The sequence below is a fragment of the Acipenser ruthenus genome, chromosome 32, assembly GCF_902713425.1.
Source record: "Acipenser ruthenus chromosome 32, fAciRut3.2 maternal haplotype, whole genome shotgun sequence".
NCBI lineage: Eukaryota > Metazoa > Chordata > Actinopteri > Acipenseriformes > Acipenseridae > Acipenser > Acipenser ruthenus.
Genome location: NC_081220.1, coordinates 6,196,585 through 6,220,075, shown reverse-complemented (window position 1 = coordinate 6,220,075; position 23,491 = coordinate 6,196,585). Strand labels below are relative to the sequence as shown.

Sequence of the window (23,491 nt, the reverse complement as noted above, 5' to 3'; positions counted from 1 at the left end):
CTATGAAGTGGAGCATTGCAACAAATCCCTTTGATTTACAGCATGTGGACAAGTTCTACATACTGTTTGTGACAACTGGTGGCCGAGGCATGAAAGGAGTGGTTATTGGATGAAGTACTGTGTACTTGGTCTTCTCAGGCCCATCTTGCCAGGTATGCTCCAGCATTGGTTCAATAGAGTAAGAGATCACATATGTGTTGTCCAATACATGGCTCTGAAAGCACAGAAGCATCTTAGGAGGAAAGCTTTAAAATGAGAAGGATTTAGAAGATGTTGAACTTCTACATACCTTGTAATATCCACCATCAGCTCCCACAGGAATTTTTACAGTGATTAGCTGGGGACCGACATCCAGTTTATAATCTCCATTATGAATCGTTGCAGGGTCAAGCTTGCAACCATCAACTCCCATTTGAACATCAAGGGTAGTAATTTGTTGTGTCGGAACAAGAGGAGGTGGAACACGGGGAACATTCCATGTAATCATCTGTTCTGTGAAGGCTGTTCCATCTGACAGAAAGGAACACCATAGACTTGGTATAGAAAATGCATACTTAAACGTAGAACAGTTCTTGAGCACCGTTACCCTCCATAAGCTTACTCACCAGTAGGACATGCAACTGCAGTGTCCACCATCATGACCATCCATCTTTGCTTATAAAAGGTGGTTGACCTTAGCACAGCCATTGGTACAGTTTGGATCTGTTAGAGGGGAGGGGGAATTTTACCAAAACAAAAGCAAGACGTGTCTACCTTCGTAGTCTGGATATACTGTACTGGAGAACAATGAAGCCTAGACTACTTACCACCTGAGGCTGGCTTTCTGTGGAGTTGTATGCAGCTCTAACCAGAATTCGAGTTGGTGTAGTGTTTATGCCATAGCCATTTGTCATGGCCTGAGCAACAGTCATAGTTGTCTTTCTATTTGCTGGGAGATGGAACACAATTTTCCAGATGCTGTTGTCAGCAGCAGTTGCCTAGCAAAGAAAAAAAAAAAAAAAAAAAAACACACATTAGAATAGGGAGTTTGAACACAAAGCATCCCCAGTCTAAAGGATTTGTCACAGCAGATGGCTTGTTTAATAAAACATGAACTAAAACTGAAGGGTGAAATTAACAATGTATCACTGAAACTGTTATATGATCACCAAACATCTCTAATGGAACAGAGAATCCTCAAATACAACTGCGTACGAAAGAGCCTACGTGAAAGCATGTGGTCTGGATCGGATACAGGCAGAGTTTGTAGCCACTCATTTGTACTGGACCTTAATATATCAGTGTAACAAACTTTAGGACAATACTTGAAATTGCTCCTATACAGCAGACTTCAAAAAAGGTATATCAGGACACATTTATCATGAAGGGTTTATAACCCTGCACATATGAAGCCACTACCTCAGTGGTTGAAATACAAGGCTTGCACACTGACAAGAAAGTGTTAACTTCACCACAATCATGGTTTTACCAAAACAAATAACAGAATATATGTATACAAAGCCAATGCCTTAAATGTTACACAATTCCAATATGACCACCCTATTGGGAGACAGGTTAAAGTTAATGGGGCCGTTAGATTTTGCTTCAACTAGATGAGACAGTAGAGTAGACCTCAATTAGGCAAGACCAAGGGGATGTGAATGAAGCAAATGCAAAGTCACATGATTCTACCTCAGGGTATGCAAGGGACCAATCAGGATCATCTTGAACAAAGTTTGGCTCAATAAGTGGCACACCTCTTCTCACAGAAACCTAAAGAATATTGAAATTAGTCATGAGTGAAACACTTCTGTAATGACAATTAACATACCCACACAACCCAACAAGTTATACTGAAACAGCATTATCACATCCTGACAGCCCTTACCTCCATGTAGTTTCTTTCACACAGAATCTCCCTCTCCACCCATGGAGAATAGCGGCATGTCATGCTCTGAACATAGGAGGAAGCTGAAGTCATAGCACTGTTTGAGAAGACACTGATTTGTACGTCTCATTCTGGAAACAAAGGCTAAAGTTAGTCCCAGCATGTCACCATTAGAAACAGGTTTACAAGAAATAAAATGATGACTCACTGTGTTCTGAGCAAAGCAACTCAGCACAGAAGCAAGGAACTTGGCATTTCCCAAGAAGTCAACAGTTAAGCTATATCCACACTGAGCAGCCAGTCTTGGAGAGAGGGACACAAGCGCCCCCTTATTGTCTATGGAAAATAAATTAAGTTGGCCTTTTAAGAAACTGTACACATGATCAAACAATGTAGAGATATAACAACGTGAACACCCCCACCGCCCCGTCCCATCTACTTTTTGCAATTTTTTAAAAAACTATTTATATTTGTAGAATTATACGCCCATTCGGAACAATAGGTTTAGAGTAAATTATTTCTAATTCTGCGCACTTGCAGTCAACAAATCTGACCAAGGTTGTAGCAGCACAGGTCTATTATTTAGTGTGATCAGCAACGCAAGAGTTTCATACCCTGTATTTGAAAAAAAAAAAAAAAACGAAGCCTGGTTGATGCCATACAGCGCGGGAGTGCTCTGTACTTAATTCAGGTTATTACATTACGAGTCAACAGGCTTTATACATCAAAAGCTTTCTATTCAAGAAAAATGATCACTCACCAATCACATTGATACGAAAATACTTTCCAACAAAAGACTTATCCAACATCATCATCATAACGATCCCTTGACATTCTGTCCTCACCGAGCCTGCAGAAGACAACGATACGTAAACACACAACCGGCAAATAAACAGGAAGCTGAAAGAACAGGTCTGCTGAAGTGACCGTTATCGTACCTAGAGGCGGGTTCTGCGTCCAAACTTCAGTGACTAACACTGCTAACAGCAATGTTATTCTGCATTGGAAAAAAAAACCCACGCAAGTGAGAAACACACAATAAAATGAACGTTTCTAAAGTAGAGAAAAAATCAACAATTACCCAAATCTAAGACAACACGGCATCATTAAATCCAAGGCAGCCCCGACCGTGAACTTCTTTCACCGTTATAAAGAAACAATAATAAAAACACAACCGTCAGTAGCTGAGTTTGGTGTTCCTTAGAGCGCAATGTGTTTATAAAGAGGTTCAGGTGCTAATGGGAGCTAATTAGCTGCAATTGATGAGCGCACCTCTTTCATATTAGTCCTCTAATTTTCAATCAGTACGTTAATTAAAATAAATAATAATAATAATAATAATAATAATAATAATAATAATAATAATAATAATAATAATAATAATCCATTTAGAAGATTGTACTTTGAATTTAAGTTTGGAAGAAGTACGTGCGGAACAAACTGGACTGTCACCGACAAGGACTGTCTGATTAAAGGCTCAGCTATGGAGGCATGTAGTAAACAAACCCCAATGAATAATAAAAAGCAGTCCGCGCAAATGAAGAAACACATTTATATCATGCAGGAATCCAGGCAGATGTGTTGCCTGCGCCAGTTTGAGGGGACGAGAATGACAGCTCGAGTTCTGATGTTAACATCCACAAGTCAATTACCCATTTTTACAATTTCCCCAGACTGATAGGTAGGCTAAGCAGATATTAAAGTAGACAATTTATTTGAGGCCACTTGATTTAAGAAACAGTGCAAAGCATCTCTTTAGCATGTCAGATTTGCCATGACAGGGGCAGTCCCGGGGAATAGAATGACCAAGTGGCAAATGGAAAGCACAGCGCTTAACCTGAAATACAACGCGCAGTATTGATTTAGAACAGACTAAACACAAATCGGATGGCGTGCTGGAAATTTGAATTGTAATCAATTTATTTAAGATTTGAAGTTCCCATTTCAATTATTGAGCTTAATTACATTCATTATTTTATGTATAATTAATTCAATTAGTGTGTTGAACATTTTCAATTTGATATATTATCTTCGAGTGTTGAGCTTTGTCTATTTGACAGCTGTTATTTCAATTCAAATGTTGAACTTTGTCGTTGATGTTTGACGCTCCGGCTTTTGCAGTTCACATTTTTGTTACATTCCACCTCTCATAGGTTTGAACACAAACGGGTTTATTTGTGAAATTGTCAGATTGTTTATTGTGTATCCAGCGATCTTCTGAACTAACTGGTTCAGTAGTCTGTTCCCGTGAATAGACAGCACATGTCTGAGGGGGGGGTGTTCTGTACAGCTGTGCATTTGAGTAAAGTTTGTCGCGGAGTTTTAAACGTTCCCATGGCAACTGAGTCAACAAAACCAACATCATCACGCATTGAGACGCAAGCTAAGGGCTAAGAAGTAAATGGTAAAAAGTGAAAGCAGTGTGAGTCAGTGGAATTTTTTGATTGTTTGATTTTATCAAATGTTCACGATAATCATGTATGTTCTGTAAATGCGGAATGCAATTAGTTGATATGTAAAAAAATGAATAAATGAATGGTGTCTATTCCTAACGCATCGGTAAAGTTCAGTATAGTGCCGCTTTTGTAGCAGCAAGCAGGCTTGTTCCGTCACTATGTAACACAATTTTTGTTCCTGGGTAGTAGGTGTTATTTCCTAATTGCTTATGACTCAAAAGTATAGAAAATGGCTACTATTCCCCACAAACTTTGCTTTTGTGACAAGGACAGTGATATTTTGAAATTTACCTTTTTCCAATGAGAAAACGGACGAATTTGTGTCTTTTGGTTCACATAAAGTCAGAAAAAAACAACATATGAATCCAAATTAATATGCATTTATACTAAAGTAATACAAAAATGACTACAAAAGATTTAGAAGTGAGTAGTTTTTCGAGATTTAAGATTATACTGTAAATCACTTTCACGAATCAGCCCCCAAATGTAGTCTCCCATCAAGTTCTCGTTATACTGTCCTTGGTAGCGGCATTCAAAGTCCATTATATCCTGGTGGAAGCGCTCGCCTTGCTCCTCCGAGTACACTCCCATGTTCTCCTTGAATTTATCAAGATGAGCATCAAGGATATGGACTTTGAGGAACATCCTACAGCCCACTGTGCCGTAGTTCTTCACCAGTCTCAACCAGCTCCACATAGTTTTCGGCCTTGTGATTGCCCAGGAAGCCCCGAACCACTGCGACAAAGCTGTTCTAAGCCGCTTTCTCCTTACTAGTGAGCTTCTTGGGGAATTCATTGCACTCCAGGATCTTCTTTATCTGTGGTCTGACGAAGACACCGGCTTTGAACTTTGCCTCAGACAGCTTAGGGAAGAAGTCTTGATGGTACCTGAAAGACCCTTCTCTTTACTTCTAAAGAAGGCTGCTCTCTCTCCGGAGGAGTGGGTACGGGGAGCTCATGGCAGTGTGGCACCGGAGCGATGGATGAAGGAAGGTCCGGATACGTGATAGCAGGTGCATTCTTGCCAGTCCGACATTTGGAAGGGTCCACCATGCAGAAGTAGCAGTTGCTTGAGTGGTCAGTGGGTTCCCGCCAAATTCTTGGGATAGCGAACTTCATGGCTCTCTTTTCCCCTCTGTACCATTCTACAAAAATACATTTATTTCACCCATGACTAATGTGTAAGAGATTCTCGCAACATTTTTCATATATGATATATTTATTCAATAACATTGAAAATTGTAAAACATTTTAAAATTAAAAACTTTTACAATTTTAAAAATGTTAACAAATTTTATAACATAAAATTCCGAGCAACAATTGTCCATCTTACCAGAGTTTTTTTTGCAGTGCTCGCAGGTGAAATGAGGTGCCCAGGGTTTGTCTTGATCCCCAACAGGCATGCCGAAATATGCCTCGTAGGCCTCACACATCTTAGCAGATGCTTCCACGGAGTACTTTTTCAATCTTGTCTTGATAAATTGGCCGCAGACATAGCAAAATGCGTCTGCCGGATGGTTGCAGCCTCTTGATGCCATCTCAGAAAAATGCAGATATGTATCCACTTAGGCAGCTGGAACTAAACTGAACTGGTGGGCTTAAGGCCCCTGTATTTATACTACTATTTATATTACTGGAAAGTTCTAGAAAGTTCTAGAAGTTACTCCAAGTTTACTCAGCACTTAATCTATCTGGAATGTTCTGGAAAATAGGTCAATTTCAAAATATCACTGTCCTGGTAACACGAAAGCAAAGTTTGTGGGGAATAATAGCCATTTTCTATACTTTTGAGGCATAAGCAATTAGGAAATAACACTTACTACCCAGGAACCAAAAAAAAAAAAAAAAAAAAAAAATTGTTACACAGTGATATCTGCCTCCGGTGGCTTCTTTGAGGATTGCGAACAAATTATGACTGAAAAAAAGATCAAGAATGTACCAATCTGGCGCGAAGAAGCGTAAAAAGAAAAAGACTGAGGAAGAAAAACAACATGAGAAAGGTATTGTATTATTTGATTTAGCTCCGTTTTTATTGCTGTAGCTTGCTTGCATGCTGGCTGTGCCCAGGCGCGTAGTCACAGTGTACACATTGAGGCAGCCGAGGCCCTCGGTAAAAATCGACTCAATTCTTAATTGTGAAGACCAAAATAATAATAAAAAATGTACCCACTTTCTTTTTTAAGAGTGTAAAATTTATATATATATATTTATATATTCACATTACTATAATCTTGGGCTGTGTATTTGCATCTATAGCGACCCGGCCTGTGCGCCAGGCAGCACCGGGACCTCTGCGACCGGTTTCCCCCGCCTGAAGTACTGTACTACTTCCTATCATCGATTTATACAGACAAAAAAATATTAAAGTTGAGTGAGAAACTGTGTGCTAAACTCGTTCAAAGCACGAGTCACAGTGTCAGCACCAGTCCCAGCAGTATCAGCACCAGTCTTACCGGTCAGCAGCAGTTACCAGTCCCAGCAGTGTAAGGCAACTTAAGTAGCAGTGAACCAAATGCAAGTCAATAAAGGTATGAACCCATCTACTTATTAATAGTGATGTTATATTCTTGTCCTTTTAAAATCACATATTTCTGACAGTGTGAATATGGTCATTGTAGGTTGCTGTGGTTTTGCTGGGAGACAATTAGTTTTAATCTTTGAAATAATATGGGTCATCAAATTTTAACATTAACATCATCATCCAAGAGACTTAATATTGCTTAGCAGTTTACATGAACAGTCTTCAGGCTTTGTAAGATGATAACTTTTACCTTTGTAACATGAACAGGATCTGCAAGAGGTTTGTTCAACTTTATTTATTTTTTGCCTCAGTAAAAATCTAAATGTTTATTTGTACATTGTATGTTTGCTCGTACATATGTGTGCTCTTACAAACGTTTCAAGAAAGACAGTAGTCTTAAGCCTATGTTGTTTTGATGTCGTGCCAAGTGGAGTGTGCTACTGGGGGGGGGTGGGGGTGGGGGTGGCGGGGTGGGGGTGGCGGGGGGGGGGGGGAAACCAAATCCTGCTTAGGGCCCCCAAAAGGCTAGTAACAGTCCTGTCTATTACCAGTACAAAACACACACACACACACACACACACACACACACACACACACACACTCACACACACACACACACACACACACACACACACACACACACACACACACACACAGGCAGCAGTTGTACAGTGTTATACAAGGAAAATAACAAGATATACTCATGACACGTTAAGTGTTGAGATGACGATATCACATTATTTTTACATTAGTAGCCTATTATTTATTTTACAGTTGTCACACACAGCCTACATAAAATAATAATAATAATAATACACATTTCAAGAATCACAAATGTATACAAATTCTGCCACCCTTTTATACAATTGGGTTTTTACTGGAACAATCTAAGAGGTACCGTAAAGTAGTTGCTTGCTAGCTGTCTGTCTGTCCATCCATCTAGTGCAGGAGTTGTTAACCCATGGTCCTAAAGAGAGCCTCAATCCTGCAGCGGCTCCCCTATAACTTTCCTGCCGTATCGGAGCGCCTGTCAGTCTGCGAGTGAACGGCGGTGTGAGCCGTGTCTTAGATCGCAGAACCTTCAAAGTAAAAAAATAAGATCCGTATTAATTTGGAATAGCATTAAAAAATTGACGCACACGTCTTCTTTTCATCCTTTCTTCATTCATCCCTTCCTCTTTTCTTTTGATATTTAGCGGAGAAATGGAACTTTTTATAGACCTCCTCGGAGTCTCCTCCCCACTCCCTCCCTCGCTTCTGAGCTCCGTCAGCGGGCACAGTGCCGGGTTTTGTATCCCGCCTTTGGCGCACAATGCCCCGGCTTGGCCCGTGTGGGTTTCCCGTCGCAGCCCCCAAGTGCTTCGTAGGCAGTGGCCCTCTATAATAGGCGCAGTCGAGCCGAAAGAGAGCACCAGACTCCAGCGGAGAGATAGCAGCAGCAGCGCCGCACACGAATACACCCGGCACAGAGTAGAAATGGGGACTCGGTCGATTTTACCAAGCGGTTCCCGTACTCGAAATGTCAAAGGTAAGTAAAAATAAATACTGAATCTTATGCAGTATGGATTTACATTGACAATGATGTGTTTTATTTATTTATTTATTGTCATTTATTTTAAGTCTTTGTTAAGTTTAACACGCAGTGAGGAGCATCTAATAACATAAATGAGCAGATAGACTTCGTTTGTTTATTTTTTTCATCTCTTTTCAAATATTCATTTATGTACTTTGAAATGTTATATATTTGATCATTCACATATATATTCAACAAAATCTATATTATATTATTAAATATACGGGTTTGGTCTATGTATGTATTTCTTTGTATCGCTTGTTTTGAGTTTGCGAACATGGTCCTTTTAGTATTCCTTATTTTTAGTCGTTTTTCCGTTTGATAGAAATGTCAGACATGCTCAATCCATATCAGGATCTGCTGCTGTGTATTATAAAGAGATTTCAGACATGCTCAATCCATATCAGTATCTGCTGCTGTGTATTATAAAGAGATTTCAGACATGCTCAATCAATATCAGGGTCTGCTGCTGTGTATTATAAAGAGATTAAAGACATGCTCAATCCATATCAGTATCTGCTGCTGTGTATTATAAAGAGATTTCAGACATGCTCAATCCATATCAGGGTCTGCTGCTGTGTATTATAAAGAGATTTCAGACATGCTCAATCAATATCAGGGTCTGCTGCTGTGTATTAAAGAGATTTCAGACATGCTCAATCAATATCAGGGTCTGCTGCTGTGTACTAAAGAGATTTCAGACATGCTCAATCCATATCAGGGTCTGCTGCTGTGTATTATAAAGAGATTTCAGACATGCTCAATCAATATCAGTATCTGCTGCTGTGTATAATAAAGAGATTTCAGACATGCTCAATCAATATCAGGGTCTGCTGCTGTGTATTATAAAGAGATTTCAGACATGCTCAATCAATATCAGGGTCTGCTGCAGTGGATTATAAAGAGATTTCAGACATGCTCAATCCATATCAGTATCTGCTGCTGTGTATTATAAAGAGATTTCAGACATGCTCAATCAATATCAGGGTCTGCTGGTGTGTATTATAAAGAGATTTCAGACATGCTCAATCAATATCAGGGTCTGCTGCTGTGTATTATAAAGAGATTTCAGATGTCAATCAATATCCGGGTCTGCTGCTGTGTATTATAAAGAGATTTCAGACATGCTCAATCAATATCAGGGTCTGCTGCTGTGTATTATAAAGAGATTTCAGACATGCTCAATCAATATCAGTATCTGCTGCTGTGTATAATAAAGAGATTTCAGACATGCTCAATCAATATCAGGGTCTGCTGCTGTGTATTATAAAGAGATTTCAGACATGCTCAATCAATATCAGGGTCTGCTGCTGTGGATTATAAAGAGATTTCAGACATGCTCAATCCATATCAGTATCTGCTGCTGTGTATTATAAAGAGATTTCAGACATGCTCAATCCATATCAGTATCTGCTGTTGTGTATTATAAAGAGATTTCAGACATGCTCAATCAATATCAGGGTCTGCTGCTGTGTATTATAAAGAGATTTCAGACATGCTCAATCAATATCCGGGTCTGCTGCTGTGTATTATAAAGAGATTTCAGACATGCTCAATCCATATCAGGGTCTGCTGCTGTGTATTATAAAGAGATTTCAGACATGCTCAATCAATATCCGGGTCTGCTGCTGTGTATTATAAAGAGATTTCAGACATGCTCAATCAATATCAGTATCTGCTGCTGTGTATTATAAAGAGATTTCAGACATGCTCAATCAATATCAGGGTCTGCTGCTGTGTATTATAAAGAGATTTCAGACATGCTCAATCCATATCAGGGTCTGCTGCTGTGTATTATAAAGAGATTAAAGACATGCTCAATCAATATCAGAGTCTGCTGCTGTGTATTATAAAGAGATTTCAGACATGCTTAATCAATATCCGGGTCTGCTGCTGTGTATTATAAAGAGATTTCAGACATGCTTAATCAATATCAGTATCTGCTGCTGTGTATTATAAAGAGATTTCAGACATGCTCAATCAATATCAGGGTCTGCTGCTGTGTATTATAAAGAGATTTCAGACATGCTCAATCCATATCAGGGTCTGCTGCTGTGTATTATAAAGAGATTAAAGACATGCTCAATCAATATCAGGGTCTGCTGCTGTGTATTATAAAGAGATTTCAGACATGCTTAATCAATATCCGGGTCTGCTGCTGTGTATTATAAAGAGATTTCAGACATGCTCAATCAATATCAGTATCTGCTGCTGTGTATTATAAAGAGATTTCAGATGTCTCAATCAATATCTGGAGCAGCAGTGTGGAGTAGTGGTCAGGGGGGCTCTGTACTCTTGACTGGAGGCTCTTGTGTAGGTTCAGTCCCAGGTGGGGACACACACACTGCTGCTGTACCCTTGAGCAAGCAGATACTTTACTTAGATTGCTCCATTAAAAAACCCAACTGTATAAATGGGTAATTGTATGTAAATAATAATATCACAATTGTAAGTCACCCTGGATACGGGTGTCTGCTAAGAAATAAAATATCAGAGTCTGCTAAACAGTAGAATGTATGCTGTGCCATAGGAGTCTCATTGAAACTGCTGTGCCATAGAAGTCTCATTGAAACTGCTGTGTCATAGGAGTCTCATTGAAACTGCTGTGCAATAGGGAGTCTTATTGAAACTGGCCTAGTCTTTTTTACTGAAGTTTATGCCATAGGGCTTCATCAGCAGGTTACAAGCTGACAAGCTAATTATTAAGTTGTATACCCTCTGTGTGTGTTTGTGTGTGTGTGTGTGTGTGTTCGTGTCTCAGTGAGTGTGTGTGTTTCCCTGTGTGTACGCGTGTTCATGTCTCTCTGTGTGTCAGTGTGCGTATTTCTCTGTGCATGTGTCACTGTGTGTGTGTTTCAGAATGTGCACCTGTGTCTCTGTGTTTGCGTGTCTATGATGTAAACCAATCATTCTGGTTTTCAAACAGCTTGCAGAGCAATAGTGAATCACTCAAATTGTGAATGAATGTGTAAATAAATAAATTAAACAAACTAATGAGAGAGTGGGAGGGAGAGGGAGGGAGGAAAAGGAAGTGAGAGAAAGAACAGCAGGAGGGAAAGCGAGAACGAGTGACTCGTTTGGAAGTGTAAAGGGATGAACTAATGAATGAATCAACAAATTAATCACTGGAATTCTCGAGACTGAAAGATACATAGAAGTTTATAACCGTTTGTCTGAGGGATGCTGTGACAGGAAATGACCGAGGTTGAGACTCAGAGACAGTTTAAACGTTCAAAAATAAAGTTTTTAATAAACAAAAATACAAAATAAACCGGCACAAGGGCCAACCAAAAAGGTTTTAAACATAAAATAAACAAAACAAAAAAAGCAAAACTTACAAAAATAAAGGTTTCCAGGCTGGACGTTGCCTTCACTGGATTCAAAAACAAACAACCAGAAACACAGCACACACAAAACACTCTTGTTTCTTCTCCTTCTAGAACACTCCCCCTAGCCAGGGCCTCTCCCCTGGCTTTTATCCCCTGTGGCTGGAGCCCAATTAATCAATAATTGCTGATTATTCAATTAGGGCTCCAGCCACATTCTCACATGTTTTCCTGGCACGGAGGAATTTAACCCCCTCCCTGCCAGTCCCAACCACGTTCTTAAAGACGGGGCAGTCCCCCGTCACAGATGCCTTTTCAAGCAGTCACCCCCTCAAATGTTAACATCAAAGCATATCAGTGTTTCTTTTTTTTTGGAATCGTCAATTATTTTTACCCCGTGATTTCTCCCCAATTTGGAATGTCCAATTGTTTTTAAGAAAGCTCCTGTCTCACTGCTTCTACAACCCCCCACCCCACCTCCCCACCTCCCCCCCCCCCACCCCCGCAGTGACTCCTCCTCGGCTGGGAGAGGCTGGAGACAGACAAGCGCACTCAAGCTTTAGTCCTCTGAAACAACACCGTACTTCAAGCTGTCAAGTCAAGCTGTCCACTTTCTTCTTTCTTTGTTTTTTTGTTTCTTTCTTTCACACTGCAAGCCCAGTGTAACACAGCCGGCTCACAGGCAGGCAGGCAGGCAGGCAGGCGGGCGTCTGCCACCCACAGGAGTCACTGGTGTGCGGTGAGACCGTGATTACCCAGCTGACTTGAGCCCCCCTGCCTGGGTGGCACTCTGCTAATTGTGCACTGTCCCCTGGGAGCCCCTTGGAAATCCTCTAGGAATCCCCTAGGTACCTCCTAGGAGCTCCTGGCCACAGCTGGCGATGGCATAGGCCCGGATTCGAAACAGTGCATTCTGCACTCCAGGGTGTGCCTTTACAGGATGCACCACTCGGGAGTCCCCTATTATTGTTAAAGATAATAAAATATTATAATCAGATTTGTAGGTCAACAGATCCACCATAAATAAAGCGGCTTCTTGTTCCTGATGAAGTCATTTCCACCATGCTGCTGATGTGCTGCTGTGTGAGAGTGCTAATCTGGAGTGAAATGTGTTCAGGCTTTCACACACACACATTGAGAAAGACACACACATTGAGAGACACACATACGCACACTGGAGCACACACACACACATTGAGAGAGAAACACACTGAGACACACACACACACATTGAGAGAGAAACACACTGAGACACACACACACATTGAGAGAGAAACACACTGAGACACACACACACATTGAGAGAGAAACACACTGAGACACACACACACTGAGAGAGAAACACACCAAGACACACACTGAGACACACACACACACACATTGAGAGAGACACACACTGAGACACACACATTGAGAGAGAGACACACACACACATTGAGAGAGACACACACACACACATTGAGAGAGAAACACACTGAGACACACATTGAGAGAGAAACACACTGAGACACACACACACACATTGAGAGAGACACACACTGAGACACACACTGAGACACACATTGAGACACACACACACACACACACACATTGAGAGAGACACACACTGAGACGCACACATTGAGAGAGAGACACACACACACACATTGAGAGAGACACACACTGAGACACACACACACACATTGAGAGAGAAACACACTGAGACACACATTGAGAGAGAAACACACTGAGACACACACACATTGAGAGAGAAACACACTGAGACACACACACACACACATTGAGAGAGACACACACTGAGACACATACATTGAGAGAGACACACACGCACACATTGAGAGAGACACATACTGAGACACACACACACACAGAGAAACACACCGAGACACACACACACACATTGAGAGAGACACACACACACACATTGAGATAGACACACACTGAGACACACACACACATTGAGAGAGACACACACAGAGACACACACTCACATTGAGAGAGACACACACTGAGACACACACAAATTGAGAGACATACACTCACTGGAACACACACACATTGCAAGAGAAACACACTGAGACACACACATATTGAGAGAGAAACACACTGAGACACACACACACATTGAGAGAGAAACACACTGAGACACACACACACATTGAGAGAGAAACACACTGAGACACACATTGAGAGAGAAACACACTGAGACACACACACACATTGAGAGAGAAACACACCAAGACACACATTGAGACACACACACACACATTGAGAGAGACACACACTGAGACACACACATTGAGAGAGAGACACACACACACACATTGAGAGAGACACACACTGAGACACACACACACACAGAAACACACCGACACACACACACACACACATTGAGATAGACACACACTGAGACACACACACACATTGAGAGAGACACACACAGAGACACACACACACATATTGAGATAGAAACACACCGAGACACAGACACACATTGAGAGACATACACACACACACACACACACACACAATGAGATAGACACACACTGAGACACACACACACATTGAGAGACACACACACACACATTGAGAGAGACACACACTGAGACACACACACACACATATACACACACATTGAGATAGAAACACACCGAGACACAGACACACATTGAGACACACACACACACACACACACACACACACACACACACACACACACACACACACACATTGACAGTGTTCTCCTCTATTCATTGTCTTCCCTGAATTATAGAAGGCGTTCCTGTTTTTCCGAGTATTCGGGTTCTTCTATAAATGTCACCAAAGTTTCCGAGCCTCTCTCTGAGTGACTGTTCGCCCAGTCAGTTCTGTTATGTGCTGAGAACATTATAGCATTGGGTCACTCGGGGTCAGGGGTCACTCTTAGAGAGATCTATGACAGACAACTGAATAAATGTTCATTGAGACATGACTTCAAATCTGTCTGTCTATTTGTTTATCTGCCTTTCTGTCTTGTCTGTCATTCTGTTTATCTATCAGTCTATCTCTCTCCCCTCCCTTCTCCTCTCTCACACTCTCTCCTCTCTCTCCCCACGCAGGCTCGGTGTCTGTCTGGCTGTTGCTCTGGCTGGCAGTCTGCTCCCCTAGCCCTGCCTATTCCTGCCCCAGGCTGTGTGTCTGTTACCCCTCCCCGATGACGGTCAGCTGCCAGTCTCAGAACTTCTCGGCGGTGCCGGCCGGCATTCCCTACGACAGCCAGAGAGTGTTCCTCCAAAACAACCGCATCACAGAGCTGCGGGCGCAGTCCTTCGGCTTCCAGACACAGGTACCATCTTGCCCTGTTCACACTTCACATTTATTTGTAACCCCCTTTTCTCCCTCAATTTATAAATTGTTTTTAAGACTATGTCTGCCTCACCACTGCTGCTGCTGCTGCTGCGATCTCCCCCGCAGTGACTCCTTCTCAGCTGGGAGAGGCTGGAGATAGACAAACGCACTCAAGCTTTTGTCCTCCGAAACAACAACGTGCAAGCCCACACAATAATCTAAATGTAATTCAATTCCAGTACTTATTTTGTTCATATATGTAGTCTTTTACAGAGTTTTTTAAACATACATATATAATTACAGGAAGGTAGGATGTCGGAGACAAATTGAAAATGTATGGGGGGGGTCCCTCTTTTAAGTGACACTATTTAACTGTCCCTTGAGTGCAGGTCTCTTAATCGAGGTTTGACTGTAACTCGAAATTGAGCTTGAAAATGATCTTCCTCTCTCTCCCCCACCTCTCTCTCTCCCTCTCATCAGGTCCTGTGGCTCTACTCCAACAACATCAGCTCCATCAAACCCGATTCCTTCAGCGACATGCGAGATCTGGAGGAGCTGGACCTGGGGGATAACCCCTCCCTGCGCACCCTCCACCCTGACTCCTTCCAGGGGCTGGACAAGCTGCAGAGCCTGCACATATACCGCTGCCAGCTGGGGACCCTGCCCGGAAACATCTTCAAAAAACTCTACAGCCTGCAGTTCCTTTACCTGCAGGACAACCTGCTGCAACACATCCAGGTGAGAGAGAGAGAGAGAGTTAGACCTCCTGTCTAATACAGTGCACCTCCAACCCTGCTCCTGGAGCCCCCCCCCACCCCCCCCCATCCTATCTAATACAGTGTGTCTCCAACCCTGCTCCTTGAGCCCCCCCCATCCCCCCCATCCTATCTAATACAGTTTGTCTCCAACCCTGCTCCTGGAAAGCCCCCCATCCTATCTAATACAGTGTGTCTCCAACCCTGCTCCTGGAGCCCCCCCATCCTATCTAATATAGTGTGTCTCCAACCCTGCTCCTGGAGAGCCCCCTCTATCCTATCTAATACAGTGTGTCTCAATCCTGCTCCTGGAGAGCCCCCTCTATCCTATCTAATACAGTGTGTCTCAATCCTGCTCCCGGAGAGCCCCCTCTATCCTATCTAATACAGTCTGTCTCAACCCTGCTCCTGGGGGGGGAGGGGTGACAGGAGGCAGATACATACAGGAGAGCTATAACACAAATAATTTTAATTTCATAATTTAACATACAACTTTTTGGTAGTACTGAATTTTCATGTGCCAAATATCAATCTCTGTCCCTCCCCTTCCCCCTCCCTCTCTCTCCCCCTCTCAGGACAATCTCTTCTCAGACCTGGTGAATCTCACTCACCTCTTCCTCCACGGCAACCGAATCCGAGTCCTGTCTGAAAATGTCTTCAGAGGGCTGGTCAACCTGGACAGGCTCCTCCTCCATGAGAACCGAGTGCGACAGGTCAACCGCAAAGCCTTCAGGGACCTGGGTCACCTCACCACCCTGTTCCTCTTCAACAACGCCCTAACAGACCTCCCTGCTTCGGCCCTCTCCGATCTCTCGTCCCTGCAGTTCCTCAGACTCAACGGAAACCCCTGGAGCTGCTCCTGCCAGGCCCGCCCTCTCTGGGAATGGTTCCGTCAGGTCCGGATCTCCAGCTCCGAGCTCCTCTGCGCCGGTCCCGAGGAGAGGAAAGGTCTAGATTTGAGGTTCTTGAGAGAAATCGATTTCGCTCCCTGCCCCATGATGCCTTACTATCCGAGAGCCCGCGTCACTTACACCTTCAGCACCAGAACGAGATGGTGGTTCCCCAAATCGGGCAAGGCAAGCGGGGGGAATTCGGACAAATCTAAAGGCTTGGATGGAAAGAAAGGACAACAGCAAGACAACAGTTACATCAGTCCAGATAAAAGTCAAACCAAAAGTTACGAAGCTGAGTCCACATTGACGAAAGTTAAAGAGCAAGACTACTGGGAGAAATATGAAAACGAAGACTCCACTATTCGTTGTTACAAGTTGGATTGTTTGAAAGAAGCAAATGGGAAATCCAGAGGCGTTTGTCCAGACGCGTCCCTCTTTCTCCTCTCTCTCTCCCTCACTCTCACCCTCTCCCTCTCTCTCACCCTTCACTTTCTTTTTCCTGAAACCATGTGAAGAGCATTTGTGAATTTCCCCTTAAAGTCTATATTGAAAAGATATTACGATTCAATTACTGCTCTGCAGTGTTGAGTTTCCTATAGACCAGCTCTGCTCTGAAACTGCTGTGCGATAACACCGTGTAACAATTTTTTATTTTTTTTTGGTTCCTGGGTAGTAAGTGTTATTTCCTAATTGCTTATGCCTCAAAAGTATAGAAAATGGCTATTATTCCCCACAAACTTTGCTTTTGTGACCAGGACAGTGATATTTTGAAATTTACCTATTTTCCAGAACATTCCAGATAGATTCAGTGCTGAGTAAACTTGGAGTAACTTCTAGAACTTTCCAGTAATATAAATAGTAGTATAAATACAGGGGCCTTAAGCCCACCAGTTCAGTTTAGTTCCACCTGCCTAAGTGGATACATATCTGCATTTTTCTGAGATGGCATCAAGAGGCTGCAATGATGGCATTCCTGATGGGTCTCCAAGGCGGTTTTACCAAGTTTCCCTGCTATCTTTGCCTTTGGGACAGCAGGGACACCAAGGCGCACTACCACAGGCGGGACTGGCCACAGTGGACCGAATTCTCTGTGGGAAGGAACAACGTCAAGTGGGAGCCACTGGTGGACCCCCGGAAGGTGCTGATGCCACCAAGTACATCAAATTGGGCCTTATGAAACAATTTGTCAGAGCTCTAGATAAGGAGTCGGCAGCCTTCAGGTACCTTCAAGACGTCTTCCCTAAGCTGTCTGAGGCAAAGGTCAAAGCCGGTGTCTTCGTCGGACCACAGATAAAGAAGATCCTGGAGTGCAATGAATTCCCCAAGAAGCTCACTAGTAAGGAGAAAGCGGCTTGGAACAGCTTTGTCGCAGTGGTTCGGGGCTTCCTGGGCAATCACAAGGCCGAAAACTATGTGGAGCTGGTTGAGACTCTGGTGAAGAACTACGGCACAATGGGCTGTAGGATGTCCCTCAAAGTCCATATCCTTGAGGCTCATCTTGATAAATTCAAGGAGAACATGGGAGTGTACTCGGAGGAGCAAGGCGAGCGCTTCCACCAGGATATACTGGACTTTGAACGCCGCTACCAAGGACAGTATAACGAGAACATGATGGGAGACTACATTTGGGGGCTGATTCGTGAAAGTGATTTACAGTATAATCGTAAATCTCGAAAAACTACTCATTTCTAAATCTTTTGTAGTCATTTTTGTATTACTTTAGTATTAATACATGTTAATTTGGATTCATATGTTGTTTTTTTCTGACTTTATGTGAACGAAAAGACACAAATTCGCCCGTTCTCATTGGAAATAGGTAAATTTCAAAATATCACTGTCCTGGTCACAAAAGCAAAGTTTGTGGGGAATAATAGCCATTTTCTATACTTCTGAGGCATAAGCAATTAGGAAATAACACTTACTACCCAGGAACAAAAATTGTGTTACATAGTGTAATGAGTCTTATTAAAACTGCTGTGCGATAATGAGTCCTATTGAAACTGCTGTGCAATAGGGAGTCTCATTGAAAATTCTGTGTGATAGGGAGTCTTATTGAAACTGCTGTGTGATAGGGAGTCTCATTGAAACTGCTGTGTGATAGGGAGTCTTACTGAAACTGCTGTGCAATAGGGAGTCTTATTGAAACTGCTGTGCGATAGGGAGTCTTATTGAAACTGCTGTGCGATTGGGAGTCTCATTGAAACTGCTGTGCAATAGGGAGTCTCATTGAAACTGTTGTGTGATAGGGAGTCTTATTGAAACTGCTGTGCAATAGGGAGTCTTATTGAAACTGCTGTGCAATAGGGAGTCTCATTGAAACTGCTGTGTGATAGGGAGTCTCATTGAAACTGCTGTGCAATAGGGAGTCTCATTGAAACTGCTGTGTGATAGGGAGTCTCATTGAAACTGCTGTGCGATAATGAGACTTATTAAAACTGCTGTGCGATAGGGAGTCTTACTGAAACTGCTGTGCAATAGGGAGTCTTACTGAAACTGCTGTGCGATAGGGAGTCTCATTGAAACTGCTGTGTGATAGGGAGTCATTGAAACTGCTGTGAAATAGGATAAGTCTCATTGAAACTGCTGTGCAATAGGGAGTCTTATTTAAACTGCTGTGCGATAATGAGACTTATTAAAACTGCTGTGTGATAGGGAGTCTCATTGAAACTGCTGTGTGGTAGGGAGTCTTATTGAAACTGCTGTGCAATAGGGAGTCTTATTGAAACTGCTGTGTGATAGGGAGTCTTACTGAAACTGCTGTGCGATAGGGAGTCTCATTGAAACTGCTGTGCAATAGGGAGTCTGATTGAAACTTCTGTGAAATAGGATGAGTCTCATTGAAACTACTGTGCAATAGGGAGTCTTATTGAAACTGCTGTGCAATAGGGAGTCTTATTGAAACTGCTGTGCAATAGGGAGTCTCATTGAAACTGCTGTGCAATATTGAGTCTCATTGAAACTGCTGTGAAATAGGGAGTCTTATTGAAACTGCTGTGCAATAGGGAGTCTTATTGAAACTGCTGTGCAATATTGAGTCTCATTGAAACTACTGTGCAATAGGGAGTCTTATTGAAACTGCTGTGTGATAGGGAGTCTTACTGAAACTGCTGTGCGATAGGGAGTCTCATTGAAACTGCTGTGCAATAGGGAGTCTGATTGAAACTTCTGTGAAATAGGATGAGTCTCATTGAAACTACTGTGCAATAGGGAGTCTTATTGAAACTACTGTGCAATAGGGAGTCTTATTGAAACTGCTGTGCAATAGGGAGTCTTATTGAAACTGCTGTGCAATATTGAGTCTCATTGAAACTACTGTGCAATAGGGAGTCTTATTGAAACTGCTGTGCAATAGGGAGTCTTATTGAAACTGCTGTGCAATAGGGAGTCTTATTGAAACTGCTGTGTGATAGGGAGTCTTACTGAAACTGCTGTGCGATAGGGAGTCTCATTGAAACTGCTGTGCAATAGGGAGTCTGATTGAAACTTCTGTGAAATAGGATGAGTCTCATTGAAACTACTGTGCAATAGGGAGTCTTATTGAAACTGCTGTGCGATAGGGAGTCTCATTGAAACTGCTGTGCAATATTGAGTCTCATTGAAACTGCTGTGAAATAGGATGAGTCTCATTGAAACTGCTGTGCAATAGGGAGTCTTATTTAAACTGCTGTGCAATAGGGAGTCTCATTGAAACTGCTGTGCAATAGGGAGTCTCATTGAAACTGTTGTGTGATAGGGAGTCTTACTGAAACTGCTGTGCGATAGGCAGTCTTATTGAAACTGCTGTGCGATAGGGAGTCTCATTGAAACTGCTGTGCAATAGGGAGTCTTATTGAAACTGCTGTGCAATAGGGAGTCTTATTGAAACTGCTGTGCGATAGGGAGTCTCATTGAAACTGCTGTGCAATAGGGAGTCTTATTGAAACTGCTGTGTGATAGGGAGTCTTATTGAAACTGCTGTGTGATAGGGAGTCTCATTGAAACTGCTGTGCGATAGGGAGTCTCATTGAAAGTGTTTGAGAGAGACCCAGGGAAAGCACTGTTTTAAAAGGAACTAATCTAAAAAGTTATATAAAAAATGAAATTGTGTCTTTCCTATAGACTTGCTCTGTACAGCTCTGCAGTGTTGATCTCTCTTTCCTTTTAACCTGTTCTGTACAGCTCTGCAGTGTTGAGTTTCCTACAGACCTGCTCTGTGCAGCTCTGCAGTGTTGTTTTCTATAGACCTGCTCTGTGCAGCTCTGCAGTGCTGAGTTTCCTATAGACCTGCTCTGTGCAGCTCTGCAGTGTTGGTTCCTATAGAACAGCTGTGTGCAGCTCTGCAGTGTTGAGTTTCCTATAGACCTGCTCTGTGCAGCTCTGCCATCTTGAGTTTCCTATAGACCTACTCTGTGCAGCTCTGCAGTGTTGAGTTTCCAATAGACCTGCTCTGTGCAGCTCTGCAGTGTTGAGTTTCCTATAGACCTGCTCTGTGCAGCTCTGCAGTGTTATTTTCTATAGACCTGCTCTGTGCAGCTCTGCAGTGTTGAGTTTAATATAGACCTGCTCTGTGCAGCTCTGCAGTGTTGAGTTTCCTATAGACCTGCTCTGTGCAGCTCTGCAGTGTTATTTTCTATAGACCTGCTCTGTGCAGCTCTGCAGTGTTGAGTTTAATATAGACCTGCTCTGTGCAGCTCTGCAGTGTTGAGTTTCCTATAGACCTGCTCTGTGCAGCTCTGCAGTGTTGAGTTTCCTATAGACCTGCTCTGTGCAGCTCTGCAGTGTTGGTTCCTATAGACCAGCTGTGTGCAGCTCTGCAGTGTTGAGTTTCCTATAGACCTGCTCTGTGCAGCTCTGCAGTGTTATTTTCTATAGACCTGCTCTGTGCAGCTCTGCAGTGTTGAGTTTCCTATAGACCTGCTCTGTGCAGCTCTGCAGTGATGAGTTTCCTATAGACCTGCTCTGTGCAGCTCTGTTCATAATGAATTACAAATTACACTTCTTTTAAAGTCTTTTGCCATTTCTTTCCCAGTTTTATGTCTCTCTCTCTCTTTGACTTTCTTAATTGCTACGAAAATCCCTACAAAATATTCTGCAACTGTTTTAAGATGTTTAAAGATGATATATATATATATATATATATATATATATATATATATATATATATATATATATATATATATATATATATATATATACAAAATGTGTTTCAGATGTTACAATTTGAAACTGTTTTCTTTTTAGTTTGGAATTGCGTGTATTTTATTTAATTTAAGTGCAAAATGACTTTTTTTTTTTTTTGAAGGGACTGGTCCATTTAGATGCAGTCAAAGAGAGGGGTGAGGGAGTTTGGACTAGTAATAATATTGTAATAATAATAATAATAATAATAATAATAATAATAATAATAATAATAATAATAATAATAATATGCACAATAGCCTTAGACCAATCACCCCCTATACTAACTATAATGGACTGTTCCGTGTTACTTTGTACTTTTTTTTTTTAAAAGGTGTTGAATTGACTGAATTTGTGTAATTTTAGGAATTTGTTTATAAAGTTGTGTATTGATTTTTTCATTTATGTATTTATTTGTTTATTTCGTTCATTCATTTTCATAAGTGTTATTTCTCAGGAATTTAAGATTTACAACATTTTATGGATTTTAAAAACAGCACTGTACTGTACTGGAGATCTGAGAGCCAGCTAATTCAATACAGTCCAGTCTAATCTAACAGCACGGCACTGTACTGGGGATCTGAGAGCCAGCTAATTCAATACAGTCCAGTCTAATCTAACAGCACTGTACTGTACTGGAGATATGAGAGCCAGCTAATTCAATACAGTCCAGTCTAATCTAACAGCACGGTACTGTACTGGGGATATGAGAGCCAGCTAATTCAATACAGTCCAGTCTAGTCTAACAGCACTGTACTGTACTGGGGATCTGAGAGCCAGCTAATTCAATACAGTCCAGTCTAGTCTAACAGCACTGTACTGTACTGGGGATCTGAGAGCCAGCTAATTCAATACAGTCCAGTCTAATCTAACAGCACTGTACTGTACTGGAGATATGAGAGCCAGCTAATTCAATACAGTCCAGTCTAATCTAACAGCACTGTACTGTACTGTACTGGACATTTTGGTAGGGAATGTGTTCACATGCGACAATTGACAAGCTCTTACCAAGATGGCAGCCCAACAACAAACAGAAAAAAAACAGAAAAAATATTTTAACTATTGTCATTCTTTTAACAAAAAAAAAACATTCCGTGTTGTATTGTGTTGTATTGTTATGTATTTTTGTAAAAAAAAAACATGTTGAATAAATGCTTTATTTTTAAAAAAAAAAACCTAAAAAAACACCTTTTGTGTTTCCTCTTTTCAAGCAAAATCCAATGGGACTTTATTTGATTTCATGCGAAACACACATACATCAAATATATTTCTGTCAATAAAAACATAATTCTTAAAGGTTATTAAATTAGTTTTATCTTTTCTTAATGAATGTCTTTTAAATTTGTAAAATTATAACCCATTAAAATAGAACAAATCGACAGAAATTAATGCATTTGTCGCTCGTTACCCTTTTTCATTTTTTTATTATTATAAAGTCCAGCCACTGTAAAATATCAGAAATTATCGCGATCGCTAAAACCCAGCCCATCACTGATGCATCATGGGAACAAAGAACAGTCGTTTGAATTTGAATACGAATATATTCAATATTTGACCAAAAAAGAGGGGATATGGCAGGTTGACAAGTAAGAGAATAATCTTTTTTTATTGTATTTT

The 23,491-nt window shown here is 41.7% G+C and overlaps 1 protein-coding gene and 1 long non-coding RNA gene across 2 annotated transcripts; one reads left to right on the top strand and one right to left on the bottom strand.

Moving 5' to 3' along the window:
• Window positions 1-2,634: 2,634 nt before the first annotated feature.
• Window positions 2,635-3,031, bottom strand: LOC131703023 (uncharacterized). The gene is made up of 3 exons (XR_009309641.1): window positions 2,949-3,031; window positions 2,806-2,864; window positions 2,635-2,717 (listed from the first exon to the last, which is right to left on the bottom strand). It is a non-coding gene; the product is annotated as an uncharacterized LOC131703023 (long non-coding RNA).
• An 11,811-nt stretch (window positions 3,032-14,842) lies between these two features.
• LOC131702985 (reticulon-4 receptor-like 2) lies at window positions 14,843-17,394 on the top strand (the record flags this gene model as incomplete). Its single annotated transcript, XM_059005862.1, has 3 exons — window positions 14,843-15,067; window positions 15,550-15,807; window positions 16,400-17,394. Coding segments are annotated over 3 exons (1,314 nt in total), but the record flags the coding sequence as incomplete, so codon positions are not given.
• Window positions 17,395-23,491: the final 6,097 nt, after the last annotated feature.